Source organism: Lepus europaeus, chromosome 9 (assembly GCF_033115175.1).
Source record: "Lepus europaeus isolate LE1 chromosome 9, mLepTim1.pri, whole genome shotgun sequence".
Taxonomy (NCBI): Eukaryota; Metazoa; Chordata; class Mammalia; order Lagomorpha; family Leporidae; genus Lepus; species Lepus europaeus.
Window position 1 is genome coordinate 44,068,751 of NC_084835.1, and position 18,998 is coordinate 44,087,748.

At 44.2% G+C, this 18,998-nt stretch overlaps 1 protein-coding gene across 9 annotated transcripts in view; it reads left to right on the top strand.

Annotated features, from left to right (window-relative positions):
- Window positions 1-254: 254 nt before the first annotated feature.
- MITF (melanocyte inducing transcription factor) overlaps window positions 255-18,998 on the top strand; it is a 246,326-nt gene continuing 227,582 nt past the window's right edge. For 7 of the 9 annotated variants that reach the window (XM_062201249.1, XM_062201251.1, XM_062201257.1 and 4 more), the window contains exon 1: window positions 255-478. In XM_062201249.1, coding sequence (XP_062057233.1) covers window positions 375-478 — 104 coding nt within the window. In that variant the 5' untranslated portion in view covers window positions 255-374. The remainder of the gene's footprint in view (window positions 479-18,998) is intronic. The other 2 variants (XM_062201254.1, XM_062201253.1) reach the window with 2 other exon arrangements.

Below are 18,998 nucleotides of genomic sequence, written 5' to 3' on the forward strand. Positions count from 1 at the left end.
GAGGGAGAGGAGCGGCTGACATTGACAATGAATCCAAACAGGAGTTGCACTAGCGGTGTCCACCGCGTTGCCGCTGTCTGCGCCTAGCCTTCTGGGTGTTGTAGTTCTCGCGCGAGCATCTCCGCGGCGATCCGCGAGTAGTCCGCCCAGACCAAACTACACTTCCCAGGTGGCGTTGGGCCCTCCGCCCCTCCCGCCCGGGTGCGAGTGTAAACTCACCACGCCGGGGCGGGCGACAGCGCGCGGGCCAGCGGGCTGAGCTCGGCGCAGCGCGGGGGCGCGCGGCACGGGGGACCCAGGCCCCGCTACGTTCCTTCTGCCCCCCCGGACTCTGTTCTCACTTTCGAGCCGTGGAGGGACAGAGAACGGGAGCCATGCAGTCGGAATCAGGGATCGTGCCGGATTTCGAAGTCGGGGAGGAGTTTCACGAAGAGCCCAAAACCTATTACGAACTCAAAAGTCAACCCCTGAAGAGCAGGTGAGTTGTGACAGCTGGCAGGAGGCGCGGCGGGCGGCGGGGGGGTGTCCCGCGCTTCCTGCCGAGGGGCGAGGCCAGCCAGACACCCGTGCGCGGCGACAAGGACCCCGTGCCCTTGCCCCTGGGCGGACAGCGCACTGCCCCCCGCAGCCGGGGGCCGCGCCCGGCCGGCCCGCGAGCATCGGGGAGCCTGTGCCCCAGCTCACTTCGGGCCGCGGCAGGGCGCGGGGGGCGGCGCGGGCGGGAGCGGGACCCCCCGGCGGGGATGCCAGCCGCTGAGACAGGGTGGGGGCTGGGGAACGACCGGGCGCCTGGTGGGGGAGGAGGCGTGCCGGCACCGGACGCGGTGTCGGCGGGATGGGGGCGAGAGAGTTTCCAGGGAACCCCTTTACTGAACATACACCCAGCGTGCTGAGGGGCTCAGAGGGCGAGCGCTTGGGGTGGCTGAAGACGCGAGGTTCTAGGGAGGCACTTATAGTCGCTGACGGGGAGCCCGGCCCCTGAGGGGAAGCCAGCCCCGGGCCGCTCGCAGGTGAGCTTTCCGTGGGCTCCGCCCCTCGCCTTCGCAGACGCTGCCCCGAGCGTGGGCGGGGCCGGGGGCAGCGCGTGGGCGTGTCCCCTCGTGCAGGTTAGGCTTCCTGGAGCTGCAGAGCGGTTCGCACGCGGGCCTTCCGTGGAGGTGAAGGTTGCGAGGGTCCCTCCCACCTGCTTGGCAGCGACACGTGTTTTATTCGCTGATGACTTAAACCAACTTTTTAGTCGGAGAGGCGTTCGGGATACACACTGTGTGGTCTGGCGCCCGCTGCCTCCTGTGCCCATTTGCTTCTAGTGGTACCGGCCCCGTTTGCAGCCTCCCTTACCGCTGCCCGTCGGAACCGATTAGGTGTCTTCCCTTCTCTCCGTCCTGGGGCCACCCCGCTCCCTCCTGCGTCCCATTTCCAGTGTTTGCTAAGAGGGAGACGGTCACCGGAGGCTGGGAGAGTGGCCCTCTCTGTGGTGAGATAAGATACAACTATAAATAACTGCAGGTGTTTAGCCCGGCTGCACCTCGCTGGGGCGAGGGTCTGGCTGCCAGGAGGGGAGAGGGTCCCAAAGTCAGAGTGGGTGGAGAAGGACAACGGAGGCAGTCTTTTTAAGGCAGATCGCAAGGAAGGCTCTTGTGCAGTTAGAAGCATAACATCAGCCTTGAGTTGGTGGCTTCCTTCATAATGGCTGTTTTGTGTGTGCGCGTGGATTGTCTGTGCTGGGGGGCTGGGGGTTCTGAGTAATACTGTGTAAAGGGTATTGTTGGTTATGCTCATTGTGGCTTTATCAGCGAGGGGCTGAAGGGACTAGTGTTTTACTGAGCAGTCTTTGCTTTTGCTTCTATAAGCAAATGCTTACATGGCTAGAATGAGGGATCGTGTGTGTGTGTGTGTGTATGTGTGTAGTTCTGAAAGGAATGAATGAACTGGACTGTTTGGAACATGTTTGATGGTAGCTGATACGTAACATTAAATGAGTTTGAGAGTGTGAGGAAAATACCATCTGGAAAAACCTGAAGGAGCACAGGGAAACTCGTGCAGGAGCTGGGCCTGTTCTTTTTCAGAGTCAGCAAAAATGACTTGCAAGGGTGAACATCCTGGGTAGCACACCAGCGAGCCGGTGCGAGGGGGAAATGTGGGTACGAGGGCAGAAATGACTTCACACGTTGATTCCAGAGACAGGTGTGGGACAAAACCAGTATGGAGGAGGAAGGCTAAATTGAAAAAGTTGTTGTCAAACCTGTACATGTAGCAGACACATGCTCTTTGAAATAAATCAGGTAAATAAAATCTAAGATGACGTTGGCACCATTTCCCTGTACTGTTTTCTAAGGTATTGTCCCTGACGTATGTTGTGTAACTTTAAAAGGCTGCACCTTGTTCAGAGCCTTCCCCTTGCTTTTCGTCTTAAGTCTCTTAGAGCACCTCACTTCCCATGAATCTTAGAAAAAGTTGAAATTGAGAGGTTTAGACAGTCAGTGGTTTGTCTATCAGTTATTTTCAATGATTTCTTGCAGTTGAAAATAAGCCCAGCATCTGTCCTCCTCCTACCAATGCCTCTGCTATAGTGTGATCCAAGTCCCTATCAGCTCTTGCCTGGGTTATTATAGCAGTCTCTTTCCTTTGGTTTCTTTACCCACTATTAGTGGGTTTTCCATATGTATTACACCCACAATGTTCCTGTTGAGAATGGTTCTCAAACGGCGAAGGAGTTTAACCCAGTGGTTAAGATGCTGCTTAAGAAACCTGTGCCCCATCTCAGAATACCTGAGTTCAATATCCTCCTCTAGCTTCTGACTCCAGCTTCCTATTAATGCATACCCTAGGGGGCAGCAGTGATGGCTCACGTAGTTGGTTCCCTGCCACCCACTAGGAGATCCCTTCTTTGGCCCCAGCCCCTGGCGTTATGAGACTATGGAGAGTGAACCAGTAAATAGGAGCTTTTTTCCTCCCTCCCTCCCTCTATCCCACTCCACCTCCCCCGTAAAAAGGCCTCAACCAGGGCGCAGTGTCTCCAGGGAGTGGTGTCTCCTCTCGGGTTGTTGGGTGATGTCTGGTGATATTTTTGGTGGTCACAATGGAAGGGGATCATCACTGGCCTGTAGTAGGTAGAGGTCCATGGTGCTGTTAACTGCTCTACAGTGCCCAGGACAGCCTTCAAGCAAAGAATTATCTGACTCCCAACTGTTAGTGTACTAAGGTGGAGAAACCCTGTGTTAAAACTCAGGTTGGATCTTGTCATTCTCTGCTTGAAACCCTCTCATGGCTTCTTGTTTCTCAGGAAAACTCGAGGTCCTTCAGGAGGCACAAGGCAGCTTATGTAGTCAGGCTGCCTGTCAGATCTGGCCTTGCCTTTTGCTGCCCCCTCTCCCCAGCCTCTGCTGCAGCCAAGTTGGTCTCCTCACAGTTCCCAGAATACTTTGGGCCCTTGCAGCCCTTTTGTGTATTGCACTTGCTCTTCACTCTGCCTGGACCATCCTTGGCTCAGGAGCACAGCACCCACTCCCTCACACACTTCAAGTCTTCTTTGAATGGCCGTTGCTGCACTTTCCATCACACCGTTGATGTGGCCTTCTGTGACAAATCTGAACACTATCTGTTCCTCCGCCTCAGTCTGCCTTGCCTAGCTGCATTTTTCCTCGAGTACTTACTCTGTAACCTACCCCAGAACTTCCTCATGTGTTAGGTTTATTGTGTTTCCCCACCCTAGACTGCGAGCTCCAAGGGAGCAGGGATTTCTGTGGGTTCCTTGGTCACTGTTGTGTTCCCAGAGCCTGGAGCTGAGCTTCTGAATGTCCGTGCTGTTGGCGCTTTGGACTGGAGAATCCTTTCCTGTGGAGGGCAGTGCTGGGCATTGCAGGATGGTTAGTAGCTTTCCCCGCCTCTTCCTGCCTGCGCTACCATTGCAGCAATGAAAAGTGTCTCCTGAGGCAGGCAGAAACAACCCCCACTTCAGAACCACTGGCTTAGAACAGTGCCTTGCACCCTCAGTATTTCCTCAACTGCGTGTTGCTGCCTCCTTGTGTCCCACTCAGGGAGGCATTTGGTTTGTGTTTTTGCCCTAAGCGTCATGTTCTTTTGAAAAGTAGACGTCTATCAGGCCCTCTGCAGAGACATGTTTGTATACTCTTCGTTGGGGCCAGGCTCAGATGTCCAAGTGTTTGTTGAGGAAAGACTTGTTTTGTTCCTGCCCAAGACCTCTTTGACTTTAGGACTGGGCAGTTGGGGGATTTAGATTATGTTGACCCCTTCTTGGTCACACTGACCCATGAAGCTGTGTCAAGGGAAGACACAAGCCCACGGATGAATTCCAGAAAGAATTGGTTGCACTTTGGTCCCTCCAACAAAGGTTTTGAGACCTTTTTGCATTGTTTTAGGAGGCATTTGGAACTGTGAGTGGCAGAGGAAAAGTGCTCTCTTGAGCAAACCTAGCGTTCACATGTTGGCATTGTCCCAGCAGGGAACCAAATGTGGAACTGTCCAGTGAGCTCCTGGGAGTCAGGGAACACACCGGCTGTAGGTCTTGTGGACCTAACAACATTTTACAGCATGGTAGTGTCATTGAGGCTTATGATGCTTTGGTTTGGTTTTCTTGGTGTGAAACTCTGCTAATACCGTTTTGCTGGCAAGACTTCAGAATAGGCTGAATTGAGTTCCAGTTTCTTCTTAAAGTTTTGGCACCATTGTAGACAGCTGTTGGTAAACTTTCTGTAAATCAGAGATGGGGATGCCAATGAGTGTAGGGTTTATTATGCCAGGACAGAATACAGTAGCAGTTCATAACTGCTGACTCAGAGAGGTATATAAAGTTTCACTGGTTTGTGGTGAAATGAGGAAGACAAAAACTGTTGTGTCGTAGACACACATATTTGGGTATAAGGCCACTGCCATCTTGTGGATTTTTGTTGGGAATCTTCCTCTACATTTTTTTTAAATACTTTCTTTTTTTTTAATTAAAAAAAATTTTTTTTATTATTTGCTTCTTCCTTCTTTTTTTTTTTTTTTTTAAATACTTTCTTTTACAAAATGACAATCCAGGAGCTGGCGCCGCGGCTCACTTGGCTAATCCTTTGCCTGCGGCGCCGGCACACCAGATTCTAGTCCCGGTCAGGGCGCCAGATTCTATCCCGGTTGCCCCTCTTCCAGGCCAGCTCTCTGCTATGGCCCGGGAAGGCAGTGGAGGATGGCCCAAGTGCTTGGGCCCTGCACCCGCATGGGAGACCAGGAGAAGCACCTGGCTCCTGGCTTCCATAGCAGCCATTTGGGGGGGTGAACCAACGGAAGGAAGACCTTTCTCTCTGTCTCTCTCCCTCACTGTCTAACTGTCTCACTGTCTCTCACTGTCAAAAAAAAAAAAAAAAAAAAAAACCAAAATGATAATCCATTCTTGGCACAAACAAAACTGTCTACCTTTTTTTTTTTCCCGAAATGTTCTTGGTTTTTGTGTTCTGTACAATCCGGATAATATAGAGATTAGGAACTGTGTTCCGGCCTCACTGCGTGTTCCTAACTAGCTGGGCGACTTCTCATTTCAGTTTTCTCATCTGGCAAATGGAAGCCTTCTTCCTAGAGGTCTTAAGATTGATAACTATGACGTTGGAAAGGATTAGTGTGTTGCCTGGCTCATAGTAAGTGCTAGCAGATTTTGTTCTTTTTTTTTTTTTTTTAAATTTGGTACTGAGCTCTGACATTCTGAAAGTGGTTGCATTTGGTTGACTGTGACTATTTTCTGTTAGGCAAATGTACAATTAAGTTCCCTCGATGTTGGTAAATTCTTTTTTGCATTTCTCCTAAGGAAGGGTTCAGATAATTTTTTTGTATTTTATATTTTTGACCCAATTCATAACAATACCTTTGTGCTGTTGAAGAAAATAACAATGATGGTATCAGCACAAATGTAAAAATTCACATTTGACGTGTATTTATTGAGTCATAGCAAATACAAATTACTGCCAATGATGTGAGCTAATGTTTATTGAGTATGCACTCAGTACCAGTCCCTGTTCTAGATGTTTCAATGTATGTAAAACATACTTAATCTTTATCAAACCTGAATGAGATGATGATAGGTAAAAAAAAAAAACACCATTAATTATAATTTTAAAAACAGATAATCTTCATCTAATGCTTACTATGTGTCAGGTACTAATCTGACACATTTTTACTTGTATTATCTCAGTTTTTACTTCAGTCTTGGTCATATTCATTTTTATTCCGGTTTTACAGAGAAAGAAACAGTCATGTTAACTAGTCCTGCATGCTACACTTCCAGTCCAGCTCTCTGCTATGGCCTGGGAAAGCAGTGGGCGGTGGCTCAAGTGCTTGGGTCTCTGCACCTGTGTGGGAGACCTGGAAGAAGCTCCTGGCTCCTGGTTTTGGATAGACTCAGCTACGGCTGTTGTGGCCACTTGGGGAGTGAAACAGAAGATGGAAGACCTTTCTCTCTGTCTCTTCCTCTCACTGTCTGTAACTCTACCTCTCAAATGAATAAATAAAATCTTTAAGTAGTGGCCATCTGGCTGTAGCCCCATGCTCTTGTCAATTACTCTTTACTTTTGTGTAAAAAGCAGGTGGTGATTGTGCTAAACCCAGAGATGAATCACACTCTGTCCTCTCTAAAACTCCCAGTGGAGTGAGGGAAGGAGAACACGTGAATCCTGTAGTGGTAGGCATCAGCAATGGGGATGTCATGGAGGAAGTGGACTTAGAGGGGCAGTTCTGTGGAGGAATAGAGTTTGAAGAAACATGTTTCTCTGCTGCATTAAATAAAATGTTAGATGCTTTGGAAAACGTAATCCTAACAAAGTCATTTAGGATTTTTGTTTGCCTTAAAGTTTTCCTAGCAAGATTTATTTGAGAGAGAGCGAGAGAGCAAGTAAGTGAGCATGTCTATCCACTGGTACGCTCCTCTAATACTAATACTCCTCTAATACTCCATACTGGCCAGGCTGAACCTGGGAGCCAGGAACTCAATCTAGGTCTTCTACGTGATGGGCAGAGCTACTTGAGCTGCCTCCCACGACCTGCATTAGAATAGAAGGAAGTTGGAGTCTGGAGTCAGCTAGAATCTTGAGCCAGAGATGAGAACTGAACCCAAGCACCAGCATGTGGGATGCAAGTGTCCTAGTCACTAGGTCAACTGGCTACCTCATATTTGCATCTTAAACTTTTAGCCAGACTCCCAGTTATCCTGCATCTGTGGGCAGTGAAGAGACTGGAAGCACGTGGACAGGTTTAGAGGGAGCTGTGCTTCACTGCTGAGCTCCTGGTTTTGTCCCTTAACCACTCCATTGTGTCTAGGGCATAGCACCTCTAAGAACCTCATTTTTTTAAAAAAACAGGATCAGTAGGAAACTTTTTCATAGGTTGGATAGAACTTTTAAAACTAAGGCCCCCCAAAATTTGTACATGCATATTAATTTCTTCTTTTCTAGAATTTTTCCCTGATAGCACTTTTTTTTTCTCCCCTTGTAACAATAATTAAAACCATGTGTAGAATCATGTCTCTGAAGCAAAATAGACAAGACTGTGGTGCCTTAACCTGGCAGATGTTCAAAACTTATTATGCAGATTCGTTTTGTGGCATGATTAGACGGAACACTTGATTAAAGTGGGATTCTAAGTGTTGGTTTTGTGTCTTATTGGAGACTTCCTTTTCCCGATTACTGCTATTTATAGAATGTGTGTGTGTGTGTGTGTTTAATTCCCTTTGAGTTCTGCAGTGCAGTTTGCACAGGCTGATGTTTATATCTGCTCCAGTTGTGCAAGAAGTGGAAAATATCCTTTTTTTAGAACAGGTCACATGTGCTTACTGTCAGGAATAGGACCTCAGTGTAAAAAAATGTATCTTGGGACAAATCAAAGTTACTAAATTTCTCCCTCCAACTGCTTTGTTTCAGAACTGGCAGTATTAGGATAAATAATAGGAGAAAAGAACCTTGGGCTGTTTTTTTCTTTTTTTTTTTTGTCATCTTTCAAGGACAACAAGCCAGAGTTTCATTTGTTTTGTGTGTGTGTGTGTGGTTGTTAAGTATAAAATGTACTTTTCCATTAGGTTTGTTTAATCAGAGTGAATTATAAAAATCTGTTTGACTACACCAAAGTATGCATTATTTGGAGAAAATGATTAAGAAGGCAGCTTAAAGATAGTCAATGCAATCACCAACAAGCTTTTTGTACTGTAAGGACAAGCTTGCAGTTTACAAGAAGATTTTTGGGAGCCTTTGAAGATTATGTAGCTGAGGAAAGAAATGATCCCAAAGCATAAAGTCAGCATCTTTATTAGGGGAAGGAGATCTACAAGGAGGTCTGAGGCCTCTAGTGAAATTTCTGTGTCTCCCTTTCTGTTGCTGAGAGTTTGAGGGGAGGGCCAGATTTGTCTCCCCCATGGTAAATCCATCTCTCTAGGTTGTTTGCTTCATCTTTCTCTCCTGTGGCCTATTACGCATGCCCTGAAGGATAAAGGAGTTCACCTTTGAGGTATTCACGTGAGACATCTGTCCTGCAGTTTAGAATGTGGAGATCTTTCACGGCCGGATTTTCATGGTGCATCTCAAGTGCTGAGCTCTGAGCTCGGTAGCTCATTGGCTGTTTTCTAGTTGTGTTCATAAGCTTTTCATCACTGCAGTAATACTGGAGAAAACTAATTTTATGAAGGGGAAAGGTTTTGTTAACTTATAGTTTTGAAGGTCTGATATTGAATGGGTGGTACCATTTGTCTTGGCATCTGGTGGATAGCGGCAGAGTGTGCAAAGGAAGGATTACCTGGCAAGCAAGGAAGCAAAGAATGGCTGGACCCAACTTGGGCCTTTATAACCAAGTCGCTCCACCTTCTAGGGTCACACCCTCGATGACCTAAGGACATCCTATTAGGTCCACTTCCTAACCACCATAATTAGATTAAATTTCCTCCTTCCTAGTACCATGAACTTTGAGGTTTAAAGTCCAGCATGAGTTCAGCAGCCATATGCTATTCAAACCATACCATATCTGAGAAGTTGGATATAAATGGCACCTTAACATCATTGAGGATCCTTAGTGTCCTCCCCAAGATGCTTCAAAAGCTTCCCTCAATTACTTTAAACAGAGGAGGTATAATTTGGAGTCAGAAGGGCCTGGATTTATTTGTTTTTCTACTTATCCCTCCCTTTCGCCCTCCCCTCCTTCTTTACAAGGATTATTTATTAAGTATCTGTAAGATGTTGGGCTCTGTGTTTACTCACAGATTCACATGTGGAACCAGGCAGGTGGGATTTCTGCCAGTGTGGCGCTTCCATCTGGGGCACGAGTGGGGAATGTCTTATCTGTGGACTATATAAGTTCTATGAAATCATTTGGTCTGACCCTACCAAGGCAACTGCAGGCCGGACTCAAAGTTCAGTAAATACACAGCAGGCTAATGTTTAGGTTGATAATTTTGTTTGGCCCGTGGATGATGTTATAAATATCCACATGGCCCCTGGCAGAAAAAAATTCCCCATCTCTGATCTGGGAGGTAGGGAACACAGTTAATAATGAGCCAAATAAATGAACAAGAGGATTTTTGGCAACTGTTAGGAAAATGAAACGTTTATTGGCAAAGTGTTACTGTGAAAGAAGGGGACTTTCTTGAGTTGGATGATCAGGAATGGCTATATAGCACGAGTGATTTTGAGGCAAGACCTGGATGTTTGACAGGAAGGAACAAATCGTGATGCTCTTCACTAGCTCTGTGACTTTGGACAAGTTTCCCAATCATCCTGAGCTGCAGTTTTCTCTTCTGTGAAAAGGGGCATGGCTACTTTGCAAGGTTCCTGCAGAGATAAAAGGTAAATGTCTACAACATTAGGATTGATGTTTTAGTAGGTTTCCAGGAAGATCTCTAGGGCTGGTGTAAGGTAATATATGCCCAGAGGAGAAAGGAATACAGACATAAATCTTTGTTGTAAGTGTTTATAACTTGGTCCTAAGTGTTTTCCTAATGCTGGGTGAGTCAGAGATTCCTGCTGGTCTTTATAAACCTGCTCTGGACCAAAAGTGGAGATGGAGCTTGTTATTTTTATTAGTCTCTTTCCTTTAGGATCATCTTGCTCCATCCATGCTGTCTCCTTGCTCTTCTCACTGTGACTGTCATGAGATTGCTTCTGTCCAACTTTTTGGTGTAAAGGAGAGGTGTGAGTGAACAAGGATGAAAAACTGATGCCTAAGATGGATTTTGCAAAAGTCATACATAGCCCCCATGAACAGAAAACGAGATTCGACCTCCTGACTCCCAGTCCTGAGTCTTGGCCTCTAGATCACACTTCCTATGCATGGATGCAAAAATGTCAGTGTTGGTGCAGAAATGAAAAAGAAGAAGCTTTCCTCCTACGCACCACCCTAACCATTCACCAGCCTTTACATCCACAGGCACTGGTGTGTTTTTAATAGAATCACTTAAAAAAAAAAATCTTCAAAGCATTTGAATTTCAGTAGCTGTGTTTGTTTCCAGTATTCATGGGGTGGTGACTTTCCTAAGAAAAACTCTCAACTTATGTGACAGCAGATATTTAAAATCCCAATGCCAGGAGTTTAAGGTCTAGAGAAGGCTGGTAGAATTCTGTCCTTTTATAAGGAAATTGTGTCTTGTTGAGCAATTTAGGGAAGGTCTCTGTGATCTTTGTCCTTTCCACCCCCACCCCTTCCCCAGAGGGGGCCAGCTTGCTGAATCAGTGGCCCAGGGTCATCCATTTCCCTGTATGACTGAGGCAGCAATGACAAAGTGGCTGTCCCCATTGTTGGGATAATGTGTAGCTTGTGGAATAGGTTCTCCTTTGGAGAAACTTGACTTGGCTTCATGGGAAGAGATGTGGAGAAGAGGGAAAGAAGGTTCATTTAGTAACTGGTTGTAGTTGTATGTGAAATGATGAAATGGCAGTCTGATAAGACTTGTATTTACTTTGGTACTTTTACTATAATATGTTCTGGGATACTAATTGATTCAAAGGCACATGTTTTTCAAAATGTACACCTCGTTTTTATGACTGGATATTTGTAATTTGATCAAAGGATAAACACTTTGAAGCCCTACAAATGGTTTTCTTCTTTAACCCAGAGCAGTCCTGGTCAGTTCTACCAGAGTCTCAGTGAGATGTGGCCACTTTGTTCCTCCTGCTGGGGTCTGTACCCCGGTGGTGGTGATAGTGCTACGAAGTTGAGTCCAGGCACAGATATACAGCACACAGGTGTGGCAGCAGTCAAACTGTGACAATTCCCTCTCCATCAAAAGGTCCGGGTTTTATATATAAATAAGTAAGTAAGTAAGTAAATAAATACTAACATTTGAAAACTTTCAGCAAAAAGGCATTATTGTAGTGTCAGCTTTGCTGTATTGTATTACTAAACTTGTGTATAGCTGCAGCATCCAAATGAAAGATGTTGGCACATTGGCCAGTAGAACCCTTTGTAGCAAGTTTATAATGTTGTGACTGGTGATGAAGAACCATTAAAATAGCATTGGCCAGTTAGGGTCATTTACTTTTAAAGGAAGAGGATGACAACAACTGTGCATTCTTGAAAAATTGTATTTATTTGTTTTTAAAGGAAGAGCTTACAGTAGTGTATGTGAAGCAGTTGCTGAAAAGATAAGTAGCTGGCATGATTTCTGATGGCATTCCAAATAAAAATTTGCCTATTTGCTGCAAGGAAGTATGCTTGGAGAGTAACTTGTAGGAGGTTGATTACTAGTTCATGGTGTATTGGACAGTCAGCATGTAGACTTTTTGGAACCACACCTTGTATCATCTTAGCATGATAATTTTTCCGTTGGTCATTGGGTAGATAAACACTAATAGTTTTATCTAGGTAAGTGCTAGATGAGTAAATGCTAAATGATGGGATCTTGGAATGCAGTTCTGATGATACTGATTCCTTATGGAAGCTTTAAGTCTTTCTTGATAGAGGAATGAATGAGAGAGTTTGACGTTACCCACTTGGTCATAGAGTCAAAGTTAGTAAAATGTGTGATTTAACAGCAGGGAGCTGAATGGTAAGGATTAGTTATTGATGTTTGGTATTGGGGTTAATGGTACTATATGTCACTCTGCTGGCCTCAGGACTCCCTTACTAGTGACCCTGTTTCCCACTTTTGGGTGCATATTCCTGACCTCTTTGTAATCAGTTCTCAGTGGCAGCCATTTTCCCTTTCCTTGCATATTTCTTCTAGTGGACACTTTTAATATTTTGCTTACCAATAATCTGTTTTCCAAATTTTTCTAACAACCTCTTCCACTTGCTTATTAGCTCATGTGGCTTGGTTTCATAGTTTCAGGAGTGGAGAATGTGATACAGGTCTGGCTGCATGACCTTATGGCAAGGGTTGGTTTCAGGGAGTGCATGTTGACTAGTCCAAATGAATCCTAGGATTTTCTTGGGTGCCACCTGTATCATCAGTGTGGATCTGAAGACCAGATAACCAATTTTCTAGAGGGGACTATTTTTTTTAAACCAGTTAGTAATTTATTTTCAGTGATTATCTCTGGCCTGATAATAAGCTACACCTGACATTATTTTTATGAAATGTATTCTGATCTGGGGACTTTCTAATTCCAAAACAGCAAAACAAGACTAATTCATTATGGAGACATAAGCATTTGTGGTAAATGTATTAGGGCAGTGGTTCTCAAGCTTGAATGTGCATCAGCACCCTCTGGAGGGCTTCTTAAATCACAGAATTACAAACTGGGTACACCACCATAGTTTGTAATTCAGTAGGTCTGGCTTCTAAGTGGTGCTGAAACTGGTGGTTTGGGGGATTGTACTTTTAAAGCCATTGCAGTAAGGTGGTGATGATGATGGCTTAGTGATTTTGCTTAATCAAGTTGGATTAGAAAGCATCATGTAGAGATGGGTTACAAGCAATGTGTAAGCTTGTTCTGTGTCCTCACAGGTGACACAAACCCCAATTTAGCCATACTTAATGAGAAAAGGAATTTGTTGGTTAAATAATGGAAAAGTGTCAGGAGAGGGATAACTAGACCTACACAGGTTAAAATTGTGGTTGTGTAAATGTGATGGAGTCTAAGTGACTTGGAGGTATCCTAGCTGTACTATCTAAAGAGCCCTGCCTCGAATCTCAGAAGGCATTGGAGTTGAATCCAGACTCACTGGTAATGTGTGAAACTTGAAGCATACTGCAGTCACTTGACTGAAAGTCTTGGTTGAGAAATAGGGTGATGGTGGTTTTGGGCATGGCCACATGACCAAATTGTTGTTCATGCAACTTCTGCTGAATAAAATTTGAAATACGACTGTCAGCCTGTTTTCCCCCCTTAATGAGTTCCAGACAGTTTGAAGAGTGTGGGAGCTTCCAAAACAGGGGTGGAATGACCACGACCAGCCAGCATCTTTCGTCATGCGCAAGGGTGTCTTGACCCAACAGAGTCACTCCGTTCTGAACCTCACCAAGCTGTTCACTTCAAGACGGAAGGGAAGGCCCAGGTTTTGTCAGACAGACAGAAAACTCTGGAAATCTATTTACAGGAAATTCTACCCACTTCTGTGTTTCATCCACTTAGATTCAAGGATTTCAGTTTTCCTGTTTTTTTTTTTTTTTCTCCTTTTGCTGTTTGCTCAGCTTCTCCAGATAGAAATCCCTGATCTATTCTTATTATAAACTGGTTGTGGGCTTTTAACTAATCTAAGCAGTTTAAATTTTGTAGTAAAACAGATTTGGACTTAAATTCCATCTTGGCCATGCAGTTGTGCATCTTTGGGCAAGTTATTCTTTTGGTGTCTGTTTCAACAGAAGCTACAAGGGAGTAATGGATAATAATATGATCTCAGTTATAGGGTAATTGCATGGATGAAAAGAATTATGTGGGTAGAGTGTCTCAGCCAAAGCCTGATTCTTAGTTCCCTCCCCATCTACAGCATCAACAAGATTTTTGACTTGAAGTGAATTTTTCATTTTGGACACCTTAAGAAAGAGAAGATGACTTAAGGGCTATCAGGGAAAGAAGAGGATCCACAGACTAGAAAGGGAGGCCCAAGCAAGCCCCAGTGTGGATAATCAGAGTCAGGGTCTTTGAGATTTGGTGCAGGCCAAATAGTGGCAAATGGTGGGATGCCTGAGAAGAAGGTGTTTAAGAATGGCACGTGCCATTCACAGACAAGGCGTCACTTTTGTTGCCTGCATAGTCTTTGTCTTTACCGGCATGTTTCCTTTCATCATAATTACAGACTGGAGCCCAGTGGAGGAATAGATAATAAGATGCACTCATTGAAGTGGCATGATACCTGGTGGTTTGGCAACTCAGGGTCCTGGCTATCTCCATGTGGCTATCTGTAATTCCTAACTGTCAGGTTTCAACCTGGCTTGCATGTAGTGTCAGGTTTCAACCTGGCCTGCTCTACCTTTTCAAGTTGAAGATGACAGTTTGTTTATGAAATCATCTTTGTTTAGTATAAGCTATTGCACAGTATTCTTGAACCTCAAAAAATCTTTATATCTTTCACTCCCCTAGGGTTTTCCCCCCTTGGTAATAGCATCGTATAACTATTTTAGAGTTTAGAATATAGTTTTTTTCTAAAACTATGTATTTCATTTATTTGGAAGGCAAAGAGATAGAGAAAGACATAGAAAGTCAGACAGATGGAGATGGCCCATCTGCTGGTTCAATTTCCACATGCCTGCAATAGTCAGAGCTCATCTGGTCCAAGCCAGGAGCCTAGAACGCAGTCTGAGTCTCTACATAGGTGGCAGGGACTCAGGTAATTCAGCCATCAATTACAGAAGCTGGAATTGGGGGAGTGGAGCTGGCACTCAGCCTTAGGCACTTTGATATGAGATAAGGGTTATGGGTGTCACAAGAGGTGTCTTAAGCACTGCATCAAATGCAAGTTTTAAGTGGAATCTTTTTCTCCTCTGCACACCAATATGGTTTCCTTGATCATTATGAGGTTTCTATCTTATAACATATGGCTAAACTGATTGTCAGAGAGCAGAAAGGGGAATTAGCCCAGATATTAACCATCTTTCTCTGGGAAAAAAGTCCCATTGCACATAGATGTGGATGCCTTCTTGAGTCACAGTTTTGTCTTATTACATGGACAGTAGGGTGTATGCTTAATTGGATTGCTGTGAAGATTCAGTGAGACCATGAGATACTACCTGTGATAAGGACACCATAGATGTTTGCTGCTGCTACTCCTGCCATAGTTACACTGTAGTCATTTCTGCTCTCTACCTACTGTTTCAGTTTTTTTTTAAATTAATTTATTTGACAGAGAGACAGAGAGATGGAGGCCCAGAGATATCTCCTATCTGCTGGATCATTCCCCAAGTCACCCTTAACAGCCCATGAATGAGGCCAAAGCCTAGAGCTAGAAGTGTCACCCAGGTGTCACATGGGTGGCGGGGACTCAGCTACTTGAGCCGTCACTGCTGCCTCCAAGGGTCTGCATCAGCAGTAGGCTAGGATCAGGATCTGGAGCTGGGCATCAGACCCAGGTACGCTGATATGAGAGGTGCACCTCTTAATTATTTGGCCAAACTGTCTACTCCTAGGACTGCAGTTTTGTGTTACCATTGATGTCATTACTATCAGAATTTAGGGTTTGCAAAAGACTTGAAGAAGTGGTTAATAATAGGAACATTTCTGTGTGCAGGTGTTGTCTATTCCCCTTTTGCTTTGTCACTGTTAAGTGAATATGAGGGCATTCCAAGAAGTTCTTGGAAAAATGGAGTTAAAAGGTAAGTTTAGGAGGCTGTGCAATGGTGCAGCAGGTTAAAGCCACAGCCTGCAGTGCAAGTATCCCATATGGGAGATGGTTTGAGTCCTGACTGCTCCACATCTGATTGAGCTCCCTGCTAAAATGCCTGGGAATGCAGTGGAAGATGGCCCGAGTGCTTTGGCCCCTGTGCCCACTTGGGAGACCCAGAAGATGCTCCTGGCTGCTGACTTCTTCAGTCTGGCCCAGCCCGGTTGTTACAGCCATTTGGGGAGTGAACCAGCGGATGGAAGATCTCTCTCTCTCTTTCTTTGTCTCTCCTTCTCTCTCTCTGCTCTCTCTGTAACTCTGCCTTTCAAATAAAGAAATAAATCTTTTTAAAAAAGTGTGAAAGCTAATAAGCCAAAAAAAAAAAAAAAAAAAGATGTCTGTGTTGGTGCCAAAAATTTGAAATCCATTCATAGATTTTCCATAATATGTATTTTCTACAAACTTTGTGAAGACCCCTCAGAAGTAAGATTGATTCTTATGTCTTAAAAAACCTCAAGCCTGTGGGCACTTCTCAAAGGCTTGGGGTCTATGCAAAAAACTTTCAAAGCCACAGATGTAGCCCAGAAGCCTGCTGGCCTACTTCCCCTCTCTGTCAGCTATTGTGTGCACAGGAATACGAATGAATTTGACTACCAATTAGAAGGATGTATGAATCCATCCATAACAGCACACAAACATATATGGAATTCTCAGGGCGATGTTTCTCAGAGTATTTTAAGTCTTTCTCTGGTATTGTGACTAATTCAGACTTGAGTCTGAAACTGTTCCTATTCTAAATTTTATAGAGGAACAGGGAAATAAAAGTTCTCTTCTTCCCACGTGATTGACAAACAACACAGAAACATAGGGAAGCAAAAGAGGCATAGTGCTAAGAGCATTAGTGGGAAGGCTCATGTGTTCGGAAGAAGTCAGGAGCACAGGACAGGGTGGAGGCTGAGAAGCATGGGTTGCATGGATGGTTTGCTGGGCTTCTGAGCAGTGCACTTGGGTGCGAGGACAGGACGGATGTACTGTGCAGGCTAGAGTTGAGAGCTGGGACTCAAGAGTGGGGAGGAGCCAGCCCCTGGAGATGGAAAAGGCAGTTTTAGAAGTTCTCTGAATAAATTTATTTCTTGGACATCTAGCTGGGTGGATGTTACGAGATTCGACTCTTGCTCTTATTTTCTGAGTCATGGTTTGGGAATTATTTGCAGTATCCTTGAGCAATTTTGTTCCCTTGGCCTGGGAGGTAAAATGGGGTTTAATAAATATTTATTGAGGCTACTGTGGAGTTAAGAGATAGTGGTGAGCCAAAAAGGGTCGATGTCACCCCTGGCAGATGGGCGGCTGCTGAGTGATGGTGTGGAGCCTGGGTCAGATCATTGAGGCTGAGGAGATCGGGCAGGGAGAGAAGAACCTGCTCGGTGGGCACATCTGTTACCCTGGGAAGGAAGTATACAGTCATGTCTCGGTGTTTGTGGGTGACTGGCTGCAGAATACCCTTCCATACCCAAATCTGTGGGTGCTCAAATTCCTTATGTTAAATGGTGCAGGACATTAGCATAAAACCTACAAGGGACTTCCTGGATATGCTAAATCATTTCTACATTACTTATAGTACCTAATGCAATATAGATGCTATGTAAATTATTTTTATACTTTATTATTTAGGGAATAATGAAAAAAGTCTGTGTATGTTCAGGACACATGTATTGTTTTTTCCCCACTGAATGTTTTTGATTCTTAGATGGTTTAATCTCAGGGTGTGGGAACTGCAGATATGGAGGGCCAGCTGCATTGTAACTGGTATTTACAGAAGATAGCCTTTAACTGCCGCTTCATTTGAAATTCTTGTTTTTTTTTCTTGAAATTCTCGTTTTTTAATGGAGTTGATTATTTGAGTTACAACCACACACAAAACACACACATATATAATATATATAATATACATTACATATTATATGCATTAAAATGTATATGTTACATAAATATATATTACATGTATACTATATTACACACATACATAAATATATAATATATATTCATTATATATATAATGTGTGTATGTATGTATGTGTATGTGTGTGTGTGTGTGTGTGTAGAGAGAGAGAGAGAGCTCCTTGTTGCTGTTTTACTCCCCTAGTTGCCGGGATTGGACCTGGCCAAAGCCAGGGAACTGGGAGTATAATCCAGGTCTCTCACATAGATGACAGGGACCCAATTCCTTGTGCCATCCCTGGTGTCTCCCAAGGTCTGCATTGGCAGGAAGTTGGAGTCAGGAGTTAGAGCTGAACATTGACCCAAGTACTCTGATATGGATGTGGGCATCTTAACAGGTGTGTGAATTGCTAGGCTAAATGTCCACCCTTGAAAGACATCTTTAAAGAATAATGTGTATCTTAAGAATTCATCTTTTGTTTATAAATAGGTCAATTGGCAATACTTACTTTATTGTCTGTCAGTCTCCAAAAGAACAAGGAATCTGTTAGTTCACTGGGTGTCCTGAGGATGAAGTTACTGACTGTCCAATAAATATTTGTTGAATAAAAAATGACCAAGAATGATGGAGTGTTTCTGGTGTATTAGAAGAAATCAGTAACTTTTGAGAACTGTATTATCCTCTTTCAGGAAAATGTATAAGAAATTATCTCAACTTTTTCTTTAAGGTGTTTTGATCTTTAGTTTCCTCAACTATCAAATGGACTAATACTGGTATTTCTTTCTTGAGATAGCCATAAGGATTCTAGAAGATAATGTATAGAATGCCTGGCCTTTGGCTTAAGTGTTTGGCACAGCAGTTAAGAGAGTGCTTGGAACACTTGGATGCCATGTCAGAGAGCCCTGGGTTGAGTTCCAGCTGTTTCTAATTCCATCTTCCTGTTAATATACACCCTGGGAGGTAGCAGGTGATGGCCCAGCCCCTGCTGTTTTCAGGCATTTGGAGAGTGAAACAGCATTTGAAAGCTCTCTGTCTCTGGTTTCTCTCTGCTTTTCAAATAAATAAAAATAAATAATTTTTAAAAAAATGCCCAGAAAATGTGAAGCTTCAATACACCAACTTAATAGGGGTAGTGATTATTGTTACTTCTATTTATGCTAAGAGATAGAATAAAATCCAGTCAATTCTAATTATTTCTGGTCCTTATAGTCTATAAATTCACCACAGACATTGAATTAATGAATACTGGACCATTGCCACTATAGAAATATGGGGGTAAGTTCCACAGGCCCTCTGGACACAACCTTTTTGTCCATCAATATATAACCATGTTTCTTTT